At 40.7% G+C, this 15082-nt stretch overlaps 1 protein-coding gene across 1 annotated transcript in view; it reads right to left on the bottom strand.

Moving 5' to 3' along the window:
• The window catches only part of LOC128733624 (uncharacterized), a 109728-nt gene that overhangs the window by 12823 nt on the left and 81823 nt on the right, over nt 1-15082 (bottom strand). Inside the window, exons 2-3 of the mRNA XM_053827346.1 lie at nt 3425-4174; nt 2544-3108 (exon numbers count right to left, since the gene is read on the bottom strand). Coding sequence (XP_053683321.1) covers nt 2544-3108; nt 3425-4174 — 1315 coding nt within the window. The remainder of the gene's footprint in view (nt 1-2543; nt 3109-3424; nt 4175-15082) is intronic.

Genomic DNA, 15082 nt, shown 5'->3' with positions numbered 1-15082 from the left:
AATGGGGCACAGGATTACAACTATCTAGCCCAACTCCAGCAATGGGTATGAACAGTCCGTAAACTGTGTACAGCAATCGCGGCCTGCCACAAAAGACTATCGCAGCGGCCTTTTAACCCAAAGCTCTTCAGGCATACAAAAAAGTGCATTCGGGTATTGATACCAGATAGAGCTTGGCCTTTAATGGGGGGATTCTGGGTCTCCCAAACATTTCAAAGAACTAGGTAAACAAAATAATGGAGAAAATTAAGTTTTTCACCATAAACCTCAATTACGCAAAGCCATCGAGTAGCATGCTTCATGTTAAACTTCTGGGAGTAATTCTCCCAGAAAAACTAACCTGGGACGCACACTTCGCACCACGAACCCGGTAGATTTGATTTTTTGGAGGTTTTTGGGTCTGAAACCCCGAAACAAATTAACCAAATTTGGCACAGTTCTTCTTTCGGTTTCCCCTTAAGGTACATTGTTTATATGCTGCGAATTTCGTAGTTGTGATTTTTTTTCGACCAAGACGGCGCTGGGAGCAAGATGAGACACGTGTAAAAAAATTTGGTACACTCGTATGGAAAATTCGGAGCCGTCACATCGAGCTTTGGGAAAAAAGCTTAAAATCTATAATTCAACCAAACCAGGGTCAGTTTGCAGTAAGATGGAGGAAAAGGTCAGGGGTAATTTCGCCCGAAATCCCAATACTTCAACAAGTTATGTTGTCAAGAAGGTTGGCGTTTTACAAAGCTACGTCCAACAAGTTAAGGTTCAAAACTTCTCAAACTACGATGAACGCCAGCAAACTGACAAGATAGACTGCTGTGTGATGGATTATGGAACATACGTCAAAGTTGACTTCTAACAAATCTCAGGACAGGAGTCTTACACTGGAAATGATAAGTTCAAAATGGATGATCCTTTCCAAACAAGTAAATGACGAAATTTGCATCAAAATGTTGGCATATTTGGCAGGCCATTTGCACCTGTGGCAAACGAAGTGAAATTATTGTCACAAAAGATATCATCAATAGCAAAATTTACAACACTGAGTGCCTTCAAAAACATATTTTGCCATTTTGGGAGCAACACAATAACTACCCACTATTTTGGCCGGATTCAGCTTCATGTCACTATTCTCAAAGCGTGTTGGAATGGTATGAAGTAAATTCGGTGCCTTTTGTTCCCAAGGACATGAACTCCATCCTGAAACCTTCATTGAAACCTATTGGGCCATTTTGAAGCGGGAACTCAGAAAGACCATGGAGAAAATAAAAAAAATCTAAGGACATGCTAAAGACCGGGTATGGCTGCACAAACTCTTATGAACCAAGAAACTTATTTTACCAAGAAACTCTAATAATAATTTATCATATTTGAACTTAAACAGAAGAAATTGACTCAATTCTTTAGGAAAATTATTCAGAATTGTTTGAGTTCACGGTAAATATCAGGGGAGGCCATTTTTTGTATGCCAGAAGGCAGTGTTGGGCACCGCTAATTCGCTAATTCGCTAAGCGACTAATCGAGAAACGCTAGTTATACTTTATAATTTATACTCAGACTAGCCGAATTGTTGCTGGGCCATGATTGCAAATAAAGTGCCGCTGTTTATTTGAAAATTTACAAACTGTAAAGCATTTTATCCATTATAGTAGGTTTTGATCTTAGGTAAATTAAGAAAATGTAAATTACAAATAATTTGTACAGCGATAGATTACAATGGAAGTTGTTGCGATATGTTCAAAAATAAACAGTAACTGTTAATTTGCAGTTTGCGATTAGTGATTAGCGAAATTTCCACGACTATCGAGCAAATTGCATCGGTTAGCGAATTAGCGGTGCCCAACACTGCCAGAAGGGCATTGGGTTAAAAGGCCACTGCGACAGTCTTAGTGATCGTCTTTTGTGGCAGCAGGGGAGGCCACATTTGAGCAGATTTTTGCGATAAAATATTTGTAATTTCGTATTAAATCTCGTATTTCGTATTAATTTCGTATTAAGTGGTGTTGCTAGATAGAGTCATTAGGATTGTTAACTCCGTAATGGTCCTAGCCCCGTAACTGTCCTGTACTCTAATAGCCGGCTGTCGAATTACCTTAGAAAATATTTATCTATTTATAAGATATTTTAATTTAAACATATCAAAACATTATCAAGATTTAAATTTTACCACTACATCCTTTTTTCAAATGAAAGTGCAATTCGAAATGACGTAGTAATAGGTTGAAAAAACATATTTAGTCACAGCTCACAGAGCATAATCATGCACCTAAATACTTAACTGAATCGAAGTCAGGCTGATATTACCGCAATTTCATTGCAGTCACTCGGATGTATCCGTAGCACTACACTATAGTTTAGTAAAAGCATTACGCGAATTGTTTATCCTGATTATAAACAATCAGTTAAGTCGATTTTCAACGGCTACACAATTTTCGATGGAAAAAGATAAAACCCAATAAATAGTTCAGTTCTTATTACCAACACTGTTAGTTATCAAAATCAACACTCATAACTGAAAGTATTTCCAAAATTAGCAAATAAACACTCACTTTCTAGGAAGAAGACTGCCGCACAGATCCCGACCATGAACACGATACTCATTGTCACGATCAGCACCGTGATCTGGTGCCCGCGGGAACAAATGCCACCCTTCGGGAGGCGCTGCGGGCCGCCCACACCGTTGATCATTGTGAAATGCGTAGAACTGGCCACTGACACCGAATCCGGATCTTTGGTTTTCTTTGAACGATACTGCTGGTCCTGTTGCTGCCGCAGATCGGAAGTGATTTCCTCGATGGCAATGATGGCCGAGCTGGTTGGCGGATTGCCACTGTCGTCGTCCTTCTGATAGTTAATTTCGGATTGGTCCGTCGATTCCGTGCTGTCCTCCGGCGGTACGCCGTACGGCGTCTGTTTCGCTATGACACTGTTACCCGTACCGTACTTGTCACCAACGGCTTCCATAATGGCAGCGGTCGGGACGATACCGGTCGTCGAAGATAGATACTGTTCCATGGCTTTGCTGGTACCGTAGCTGGACCCGTGCTTTTTGTTGATCTTGGCGAAGTTCTCCAGATTCGCTACCGTCAGCAGTAGCGAGCCGGATGAGGCACTCTGAAAGAGTCACAAGTGTGTGGCTGTACAGTCGGTTACGTTTGGAGTTTAATTGAGTGGTTTTGATACGATATGTGTGCTACACGCTTGAGGGACTTTCACGAAAATCGCACCAGCACGGGGTGGTTCAAGTTAGATGTTTTTATTTAGTTGCCATTTGATTTTACTTTTTAATATTATTATTTTTAAAATGTTTCTCAGAAAGATTAAATTTTTATTTAGATTGAAAAATTGTTTAGTGAGAAATGGCCATTAGAAGACAACTTTTCTACTTGAACAACCCCAACTGGCCCCGTTCTCCTGACGCTATACTCACATGTGAACTGTGACTGCTGTCCGTCGATCCTTGCGATGACCTTGAGCCACGCTTTGGCGTTTTCGCGCTGCTGACTTTCTGTCGACCCTCGGTCGGAGGGGCTCGGTTTGAAGATGACTCGTGAACGTTTAAACTTCTGCTACCGTTGTAGCCAAGATTCAGTCTACCGGCACCAGCGACAAATTGGATGCCACTAGCCAACTGTTGCCGACTTGGACGTCGGTTTCCGTCTTTGTCGCCGTAACCACCACCGCCTCCGCCACGCCCTCTGGCGACCGCTGCCGACGAACTGTACTCATCGAACCGTGTCTTCAGGTCGTCCATTTTCGAGACGCTCAGCTGTGCGATATGGTGCACACTATGACGACGCCGATCGGGAAAACGATCGACAGGATCAATCCCATAATGTGATGTTTCGAACGCGAACCCACCCATCCGCTTTGGCACATACTGATGAATGGGCTCGTGGAGTACGAAACTGCGGTTGACGTAGGCGCTTCGTTCCATCCCGCGATTGCGACCGCTCCGGGAGTCATAGTTGGAGGTACTAAGTCTTCGGTTTTTGTGGAGATTGTATTGGTTCGTTCTGCTTAACGGGTAATGTGAAATACGCTGTACATTGGCACTGTCGAAATAGTTGTAGGCTGGAATGTGCTGGAGACTGGAATGCGGGGAACTTGAACTGCTGTTACTTCCACCGGACAGAGATTCCGCCGCCCCGTGCGAGGGCGCTCCCCATTCGTTCGTCATCTGTAATCCGAGAAAACATCCATTAATCAATTTTGGTTTCAATTTTGTTTGTAAATCTAGAAAAGAGTTAAAATAATTTTGCTTAGCAGTTTAAGAAAGTGTATCATTTTTATAAAGGTTTCTTAGCAGACAAATTATTTACAGCCATTTTTTATTTTTATTTTTTCTAAGCTCAAACATCAATGCTTTTAGAGTAATTTAAAATTTTAAGCCAGATTTTGAATTTTGATTTTCCGGTTTAAATTAGACTCCGATAATGTCAGATAAGGGGGCATAGTACTTTTTCAATTTAAAAAAATCGGAATTTTTTTTATTGATTACTAGCTGACCCGACAAACTTCGTATTGCCACAAATTAACCTGTGTTGTACATAAATCATGAATCTCGGATGATCTTTGTCACTTCTCGAGTTTTGCAAGCCCCCCATTGAGCGGCGCTTCCGACGGCGGGTCACCGGCAACACTCGCGACCGACTCGTCCTGAACGATCTAGTGTTACTATAGATAGTTTTTGTGGTCTTGTTATTGATTAATGTTTTATGGAAGAGTCTCGAATTTCTCGAGTTGGATTAGTTTTTGAGTTTCGCAAAAATTTCTGTTTTATTTGTATGAGAGTCCATATCCCCCTACCACAGGGGTGAGAGGTCTCTAACTATCATAAAATAAATTCAAGACTCAAAAATCTCCTACATGCTAAATTTGGTTCCATTTGCTTGATTAGTACTCAAATTATAAGGAAATTTGTATTTCATTTGTATGGGAGCCCACCCTCTTAAAAGGGAAAGGGGTCGTAATACACCACAGAAAAAAAATTCTGCCATCTAAAACTCTCACATGCCAAATTTGGTTCCATTTGCTTGATTAGTTCTAAAGTTATGAGCAAATTTGTATTTCGTTTGAATGGGAGCCCCCCCCCCTCCTAAAAAGGTAAGAAGTCCTAATTCATAATGGGAAAAATGGTTGCCTCCAAAAACACCCACATGCCAAATATGGTTCCATTTGCTTGATTAATTCTCGAATTATGAGGAAATTTGTATTTCATTTGTGTAGAAGCCCCCCCTCTTGAAGTGTGGAAGGATCCTAATTCACCGTAGAAAATATTTTTGCCTCCAAAAACCTCCACATGCCGAATTTGGTTCTATTTGCTTGATTAGTTCTCGAGTTATGGGGAAATTTGTATTTCATTTGTATTGGAGCCCCCCCTCCTAATGTGGGAAGAGGTCCTAATTCATCACAGAAAAAATTCTTGCCTCCAAAAACACCTACACGCCAAATTTGGTTCCATTTGCTGGATTAGTTCTCGAGTTATGAGGAAATTTGTATTTCGTTTGTATAGGACCCCCCCTCCTAAAGTGGGGAGGGGTCCCAATTCATCATTGAAAAAAAAATTGTCTCCAAAAACACACACATGCCAAATTTGGTTCAATTCGCTTGATTAGTTCTCGAGTTATGAGGAAATTTGTATTTCATTTGTACAGGAGCCCCTCCTCTTAAAGTGGGGAGGGGTCCTAATTCACCATAGAAAATTTTCTTGCTCTCGAAAACCTTCACATGCCAAATTTGGTTGCATTTGCTTGATTAGTTCTCGAGTTATGAGGAAATTTGTATGGAAGTCCCCCCTCTTAAAGGGGAGAGGAGTTATAATTCCTCTTATAAAGAGGGGAGGGGTCTCAATTCACCATAGAATAAATTCTTGTCACCAAAAAAAACACCCACATGCCAAATGTTGTTCTATTTGCTTGATTAGTTCTCGAGTTAGGAGGAAATTTGTATTTCATTTGTACAGGAGCCCCCCCTCTTAGAGTGGGGAGGGGTCCTAATTCACCGTAGAAAATTTTCTTGCCCTCGAAAACCTTCACATGCCAAAGTTGGTTCCATTTGCTTGATTAGTTCTCGAGTTATGAGGAAATTTGTATGGAAGCCCCCCTCTTAAAGGGGAGAGGAGTTACAATTCCCCTTATAAAGAGGGAGGGGTCTCAATTTACCATAGAATAAATTCTTGTCACCGAAAACACCCACATGCCAAATTTGGTTCTATTTGCTTGATTAGTTCTCGAGTTATGAGGAAATTTGTATTTCATTTGTATAGGAGCCCCCCCTCCTAAAGTGGGGAGAGGTTCTTATTCATCATAGAAAACATTCTTGCCTCCAAAAACACCTACATGCCAAATTTGTTTCCATTTGCTGGATTAGCTCTCGAGTTATAAGGAAATTTGTATTTCGTTTGTATAGGAGCCCCCCCCCCCTCTTAAAGTGGGGAGGGGTCCCAATTCATCATAGAAAAATATTTTGTCTTCAAAAACACACACATGCCAAATTTGGTTTCATTTTCTTGATTAGTTCTCGAGTTATGAGGAAAGTTGTATGGAAACCCCCCCTCTTAAAGAGGAGAGGAGTTATAATTCCCCTTATAAAGAGGGGAGGGGTCTCAAATTACCCTAGAATAAATTCTTGTCACCGAAAACACCCACATGCCAAATTTGGTTCTATTTGCTTGATTAGTTCTCGAGTTATGCAGAAATTTGTGTTTCATTTGTATGGGAGCCCCCCCTCTTAGTGGGGGGAGGGGTCTCTAACCATCACTAAAACCTTTCCTGGCCCCAAAAACCTCTACATGCAAATTTTCACGCCGATTGGTTCAGTAGTTTTTGATTCTATAAGGAACACAGGACAGACAGACAGAAATCCTTTTTTATAGGTATAGATTTCGAAAGATTAACATTTGGACCATATGTGTTTCAAGTCATTTCGATGAACTCTAAAAATTGACAAAGTTACAGCTATTTGTACCGCGCATGTCTGGAGCGATTACACAGCGAATAAAAACGTCAATGTCGTTTTTCTCGAAACCAGGTTTTGAAAGTCGGTACCATAAATATCTCAAGAACGGCTGAAGCAATTCTCATGATTCTTTTTTTGTTTCAAAGCTAACAAAATTATCTAGTGTTTGACCCATCTTTTTTTCGATATTACAATTTTTGTATTTTTAAGAAATGTTTAAGGTCAATTTTTTCGGCTAAAAACCTTACTTTTATGTTTGAATGTCCGCCATTTTGTTATGCGTTCGAATTTTAAAAAAAGGATGGGTCAAACACGAGATAATTTAATATTCTTTCATGTCGTTTTGGAATTTTTCAATTCGGATAAACCCCCCAGCGCCAATCCATGGTACCGCAAATCATGTTTTTTCCGAATGATTATGTTCAAGAAGCCGTAGAGGAGAGGGGAAGAGGTTCACATATGCAAACAAAACTGCAAATATTAGTATAAAGTGCAATGTTTAGCAAGCAATAAACCCGAATCGATTCGCTTTTCGCGTTATCGAGAAAAAAATATTTGAAATAAGGCAAAAAATATGGTGGAAAAAGTACTATGCCCCCATAAAGCTAGAACTTTGCATAGGCGATTTTTTCCACAAGTTAACAAAGAATTTTTTTAGACCCATCAAGGTTATTTTTTTATGCAATTGTTGTTCTTCCAACGATTCTTTGTTCGTTATTTGAGTTTAAATAATTCTGTCATTTTGCTAGGGTACAAAAACTATATTCAAAATAGTTTTTTCCCTGTTTCCTTACAGCCCACATAGCATCCACGACTAAAAGTGTCTCATGCTTATGAATGCTGTGCATTCGGATTCGACATTCTTTTCAGAGCAGCATTGGTTGCCACTGCTGCTGCTGCTGCAATGGTCCGGTGGCGGAAAAAACTTCCGCATAACTAACATACCGCGCATGGCAACGGATAGTAGAGGGTACCTGCACAGAGAGGTACAGACCGTTCTGCCGAGGTCTGGCCGGTTGTGCCAACAAGTTTATCCGGTAGCTCAACTTGCGGTTGCTGGTAGCAAGAACTTCGAACGAAAAGGAGTGGCATCATTGTAGAATAAGAAAAACGAAAACGCTGGTAATTGAACAATCTGTCCATTTTTTTTTTTGCGAACAACTACCTCTGCCCAAGCCGGTGGGAAAATGAACCTTGTACATCAATTATACCTCGGTGGAGGTTGTTGCTGATGGGTACACCTCTTCGACCATGAACGGGGGGCATGTGGGAGAGCGCAATGCTCAAGAATCGAACGACCGATAGCAGGATTTCCAAATCCGATTCAAACTATCACGAATGGCACCGAAATTACGTAACAGCGTGATCAAGCTTGAATCAAGGTATGAAATAGAATTTTTTGTTTGTTTCGGAGTTATTAAAGCGAGGCACCGGGGGCTTGTTCAGACCAAACCCAGTCTGGTCGATGCACACTCGAAGAATGGACATGAAATTAACGAAAGGATTATTTCACATCAAATTGGCTAACAGAACAGTTTCTCGCTCATTATTTTTTATTTGTCTGGCAGGATAAAAGTGCTGACAGCTTCTTATTTTATCTCGTGCGGATCGACAATATAATTATACACGGACAAAAATGTCGTTCCATATTATGGACTTAACTTTTTTTCTATAGGTAGAATACGTTTTTCCACTATTAAATTTTACCAGTAATTAACGAAAACATAATAAAAATTAACTTTTACAATTTGTCGGCAAGTCAATCAAAGCGTAAAATTGCTGCACAATGCAAACGTTTTGTTTTGCTTTTTTTCTCGCAGTGATTGTGCTTGAAGAGTCGGAAAAAGAACGTAATTAGTGTGGCGCTCATAGCCGCGATTAGGTGACTGGCATCATTTTTACTGATCTAAAAATGAATGTCAAGGGTACGGTTTTTGAGTTTTTGTCGCTCTTAGCGCTTAGATATTTGGTAATCGTTGGCTCGCTGCACGCCTTCAGTGGTCGGTAATCATTGGAATTATCGTAAACCGGTGAAACCATTTATTTTCATTTAATTATTGAATTAGAAGCAATAGGTTATAATCAGAGGAGTGCCGTCAGAACAGAGTCATCGAAAAATCTTTTTTCAGTATCATGTAAAAGATTTTCCCTTTCGTCGGCAGAATAGGCAAAACACATTCACAATTATCATTAAATAAAAAAAGACACATTAACTCTATTCTAACAAAATAATAGAAATGTTCGCATTAAAATTTATTGAATTTGTAATCTTTTTATTGCTGATAAAATTGTATCGGAACCCACAATAAGCCTGCTTGAAATTTGCACGAAGTTAAAAATGTTTTTTTAAATCGATTCTACTATCAAGTATTTATTCAATACTTGTATATCTTATTCTAGCACCAAAGAGACATGTTGGTCCGTTGTGATCAGAACCCTCGTTTTGTGACCGTAAAGGACCATCGGTGCAACCGGTGTTTCGTAGATGGATAACTTTATGGTGTCTTTGATTATTGAAATTTTTTGCTAGGTTGGCTACAAATTGTTAAAAAAATTCAATTACTTTTTCAATATCTCGAAACAGTGGTTCCCCCGTTCGTCAAGGTGCCAGACTCCCATATGGCAGCCAATTTGACGTCATTTGAAAGCCATATCTTTCTTCTGTTTCAAGTAGTCGTCTCTATTCAAGTCGATCTTGGGCCACACGTCGCCATTTTTCTAGGTGATTCAGATGGATCGTCTGGACCCTTCTGTTCCTGGAGTCGAAGGGGTTGTTAAAAAGAATCGTTTTCGTCGCAATGTCGTCCGGCATCCAGATGGACGATGAAAATCTCTCCAAGCAGTGCTTATAGCTGGTGATTCACACGCTTTCGCCACTCTCCGCTTTCAGTTTGTACTCCACCAGATATTGTCCGTAGTACCACTAACGAACTGACATGACACATAGAAGAAAATCCTTTTAAAACCATCGTCCTACACATTTTGCTTGCACACTAGCACCCTCTGTTATGCATGTCGTGGTGTAGCTTGCATTTGCAGGGTTTTTACATTTGTATGGCTTTATACTGACAAATCGAAGCAACAACCGCGCGCCGCGGTGTGGTCATGTTGCGAAACATGCTTTTTAGAAAAATGAGTGGTTTTGATTGGACGATGGAATTAGCGTGAGTGTCTCGTCTGTTTGTCTGTGATAGTACCTCGAACACGGCAAGGGCACGTATGTCCTGCGTAAGCAGCGTCCCGGCTTCAAGTCCATAAAGAACTACCGGTCTAATAAGAGTTTTGTAAATTGTTAACTTCGTCCGGCGGCGTATGCTTCTTGATGTTAGCGTTTTGCGAATGGCAAAGTAGGCCCGTTTTCCCACTCGAATGCGCCGCTGGATCATCTTACTAGTGTTGTTGTCCGCAGTCCCTGGCAATCCCAAATACATGAATTCATTAATCTAGTTCGTCACCGTCAACGGTTATCGTCCGTGGGAGGCACGCGTTTGTTTCCTTTGAGGCTCTACCTTTCATGCATTTGGTCTCCGACGCATTTAGTTTCAGCTCAACCCTCCTACAACCCGCTTTCAATCTGGTGCAGATTGCCTCCACCGTAGCAAAGTTCCTGGCTATGATTTCGAAGTCATTTGCAGAGCTCTCGCTTCGATGCCCGCTTGATGGATCTCCCCCCTCTAGAGCGATGTTGAACAGTATGCAGGGTAAGCCGTTATCTTGTCTCAACCCTCGCCGCGTCACAAAGAGACTCGAAAGTTGTCTCCGAGATGCGCACGAAACACATCACTTGTACACACATAATGCAGCTCTGATCAGTCGCGTCAGTTTATTCGGAAAACCGTGTTCGTGCAATATCTGCCATAGCTGGTCTCGATCGACTGCATCGTATACTGCTTTCAAATCATTGAAAGATGTGATGCGTGGGCACGCTGTACTCCCGATATTTCTGTAAGATCTTTGGTCTGTAGTTGGACCGTCCAGCCGTAGTCCAGCCGATCACTCTTTTAGAGATGGGACAAACCACTTCCATCCAAAAAGTAAAACCTTTGGTTATAAACGTCTTTTAAGACTTGACCCTTCTTTATCGACAGATTTCGCAGCAAGTTATTAGAGTACAGGACAATTACGGGACTAGTGCAATGATCCTACTGACTCTAGCAGCACCGCCCAACCGAGATTCGTATATACGATGACTGGCTTGTTAGACACGCATCGTACCCCGAAGTTAACTGCTTCCATCTATTCCTCCGGTAACTTCTTCTCCTCCCAAATCTTGGAACTGGGTTATTTCCAGTAGTGTAGTGTAGAACCGTTACCAACGTTTCTTGGCTATGTTTATAAAGCTCTGCGGGTAGACGGTCCTTATCAGCGGCTTTGTTGGTCTTCAACACCCGATTTCTCGTTTGACATCTTGGAGGTCAGCTACTGGGACATTACTATCTTCCATGGGTACTCCTGAGTTGACTTTCGTTCCGGTTCCATCTGCAACTTGACCATTCTGCTGTCCACCTGTTGACTCCCTCGCGCTCGTTTTCGATTAGATTCCCTCCCTCGTCCCTACACATGTTCGATTTCGGCGTGTAGTCCTTACGAGTTTGGTTCACCTTCTCGCAAAACTTGCGCGTGAAAAACTTAGCTCGGAATAGTTGTTCTAATTCTTCACGTCCTCTTTTTGGCGTATTTTACTCCACAGGATTGTGGTTAACTAGTTATTTTTGCTCGTCGGTATCTGTCCAAGTTCTCCCTAGCGGCAATGCTCAGATAATTTTTCCAAGCCATTTTTTGCTTTTCACCGCTTGTTGGCAACCCCCTTCAAACCAATCATTTTCGGGTTCTTCACTTAGTACCTCTCCGATGGTCGAGAGTATACTGGCCCAACCGCTTTCGAAGTTTGAAGCACGTAATTACTCGAAGGAAGGCAGTGCCTTATCCAGCATTCGAGCTTAGTTCTCGGCAGATTTCGGGTTATCTAGATGCCTGATGTTCAGCCGAGGAGGACGGCTTTGACGTGTCTGGTGTTACGGTTGACAGTTTTGAGTGGACATATACTGCTATTAGGTGATGATCCGAGCTAATATCTCCACCCCGTACAGTGGGACGGCTTCAAAAATAGGCGGACATCAGCTTTTGCGGCGAAACTATTAAGTTTTCCGCATTAGTGTCTTCGCAAAAGTTTCTTGGTTTTTAATGTATTTTTTTGTTAGATAAAACAAAATTACATTAAGGGGGTGGGTCAATAAATAGAGAAATTAACTTTTTTATTTTAAGTCCAAAATAAACAGTGTCTAAGCAAAAGTGGTAGAGGACATTATTTAAAGAGTATTTGGTGAAGGAAAAAAGTTTCTATCCCTTAAGGGAAAAAAGATATTGAGCTACACAATAACAAACCCCCTTAATATCAGTTTTCCTATTTTTTCTTGCTTATTTCCGTTTCTACGTAGTTTTGATGTTCCGCAAAGTTTAAGATATAGTAAAAATACATCTTTTTGCTGAAGAGAGTGTAGCTCCAACCTTAGGGGATTTTGAGCTATTACAGTTTTCATATAATTTTCTAGTCAATTTTTAGGTGATTTATTTCAAAAAGGCGCAAGTATGCGCAGCCAACCTCAGCGACCTTAAGTGTTGTGATGTAGTGACTTTCATTTCATGTATATGTCACGGTGGAACACGGTGGAACATTTGAGCAAACTGCGACTAAAAATATCGCGTTTTACGCCTGGACAATTACATAAAATAACATAATAGCCCAATACAAATGGCTTCCGAAACAAGCTGTCGTTACTCAGTAATAGAGTTGCTAACATCTAAGACTTTTGGGATCTCTGGATGACGTTTCTGGAAAGATGGCAAGCTCGAAACTATGACCAAGAGATACCTTCATGACAGATCAGAAAGCGAAATTTATACAGTAGTAGTACTTAACCTGGAAAGCCATTTCTATGGTATTTAGAAGGACGACGCGCGGCGGCTAGTTTTAAAGCTTGCTGTAAGAAAGAAGTACTTACAGCCATTCGGTGTGCTAAACGAGAGTAATTAATGAATTCTAAATAATGGAGTTTTTATTATGGTCATTGTAATAACAACAATCTGAATTGATCTACCCCGCATCCTGAACTGAGCCCCTTTTGTTTTCTGCCCAAAAAGCTACTTAGCTGGCCCTCAACAATAACCATTAAATTTAAAATGCCTGAGAGGTCCGATAATTTTTGCACGTTTTAGTATCAATTACTCTATTCCAAATGCTACCGTACCAAACTCGTACACAGAGAAGGTTGTTTTGAGCAAGTTTGCCAAAGATTGAATGCCGCACCATAATGATCAGGAATCCGGATCAACCTTAGCCGGTATAATAAAACCTCTCGAAGAGTTAATGATCATCCAGAGTTAACTGAGCTGCTTGTTATTCTAGTTGAACACTGCTTTTTATATGGCTCCTAATTTTACTATCCATTAGGGTCTTTTATCTAAAATTTACCGACATCTCCATCATAGTTTTTCAACAACTAATAATTACAAGCCACACCATGATCATATACCAAGCAGGGCGCTAATGGACGTTTTGTACATTTTCAAGTCATTTGGCATTGATTTTTTTTCAAAAATTCTTTTTTACTTTTCTTTCTTTTTTAAAGGAGGAACCCTTTATTGATCTTTCAAGTTCCACAAAACTTAAACTTTGATAACTTTGCGGCACTAGCAAATCACCCCTCTATAGATAATTAAAATGGATTCTAACGGCGTTTTTTTTAAATTCCTCAAACTTACAGCAGTTTACAGTTTGCAACACTGTTTCTCAACCAGAAGCACTTTCTCATCGGTATTGTGCTATTACGTCGTTGTCGCCTGAGCGAGACGGCGTTCACTAATCGAGAAATAACAACAAAACAAACCGACATGATGACACCAAAACCGCGGTTGCGGCTGGTCGATTGTTCAGCGGAAAAACATCAACGACCTTCCTTATTCTCGGCGAAGGAAAAAAACCGGCTGTCCGCAAAAGTAGTGTGTATGAAACTACACCAACACAATCTACTCACTATGATGCAGATATACCTATAGAAGCGATCTCTTGCGTTCCTACCGATGTTTACCGATGCAAGTTATTTTGACGGTTTCACTGTTGTCGTCATCGACGCTTATGATGAAGTGGTTTTATTCATTCTCAGCCTAAAGATGTTTGGATGTCTTCTATTGTCTTATATTAAAACCAAACAGCGGACTAATTTTCAAAATAACATCTCTCTGTAAATACTAATGAGGTCTTTCACACAATAAACGAATTTTGAAGGTCATTAAGAAATTAGGTTCGTTGCTTGAGCAGCGCTGAAGTCTTCTGATTCACTAACATCCCCCCGTTAGTAAGAGCACTGTCTCGCGCTCGTGAAGTTTCCTGTCAAGGTGAAGGAAGCCGCCTAACTGTCGCCAAGATTAAAGGCTCTATGAATACGACAGGTTTCTGTACTGTGAACGTCTCTTACTGGTTGCTTTTCTGCACACTATGATTTATGTTTCTCGGAAAAAGTGTGATAGTCACAGGTTTATTTTCACAGCACTGAAACCTGAAAGAACCGAACCGATGTTGGATTTATCATCGGAAAAATACTGCACTTTCAAGATCACAGACACAAAGCCGGGATGATTGACCTCAAATGATGTTACCTTGTGTACGCCTATCACAAATAACGTGCGTTCGTATCAGCTTTCGAGAAAACAGAACACTACCGGAGACTATCTTCATTCTAATTCACCAACCAGTTCAACCACTACTGGATGGCCTGACTAAGTGGACACCATCTTTTATCGATCTTTTCGCCAATTTTGTTCCTCTTGTTCTTATCATGACAGCGGGCGAGAGAATTTTGTTTGTTTACTTGACCATTCCGCGGAAACTCCAACCGATGGATGGCATTTACTGTGATTCATCTTTCCACAAACATAACGATGATAATTTTGCGCTTTTATTGTAGGGAACACATTCCATACTTTTTATAGCCGTCACAATCAATCCAGAAATAGCAATGATTGAAACGCTTCTTCAAAAGCGATGTCTGAAGTCATGCTTGGGTTTTAATTGGTTTGCGCATAAATCTTTCAATAATAAGGATAATGCAGTAGTTCCTGCTTTGGCTCG

The sequence above is a fragment of the Sabethes cyaneus genome, chromosome 2 (assembly GCF_943734655.1).
Source record: "Sabethes cyaneus chromosome 2, idSabCyanKW18_F2, whole genome shotgun sequence".
In the NCBI taxonomy this organism is placed as follows: Eukaryota; Metazoa; Arthropoda; class Insecta; order Diptera; family Culicidae; genus Sabethes; species Sabethes cyaneus.
This window is presented reverse-complemented; position numbering and strand designations above follow the sequence as displayed.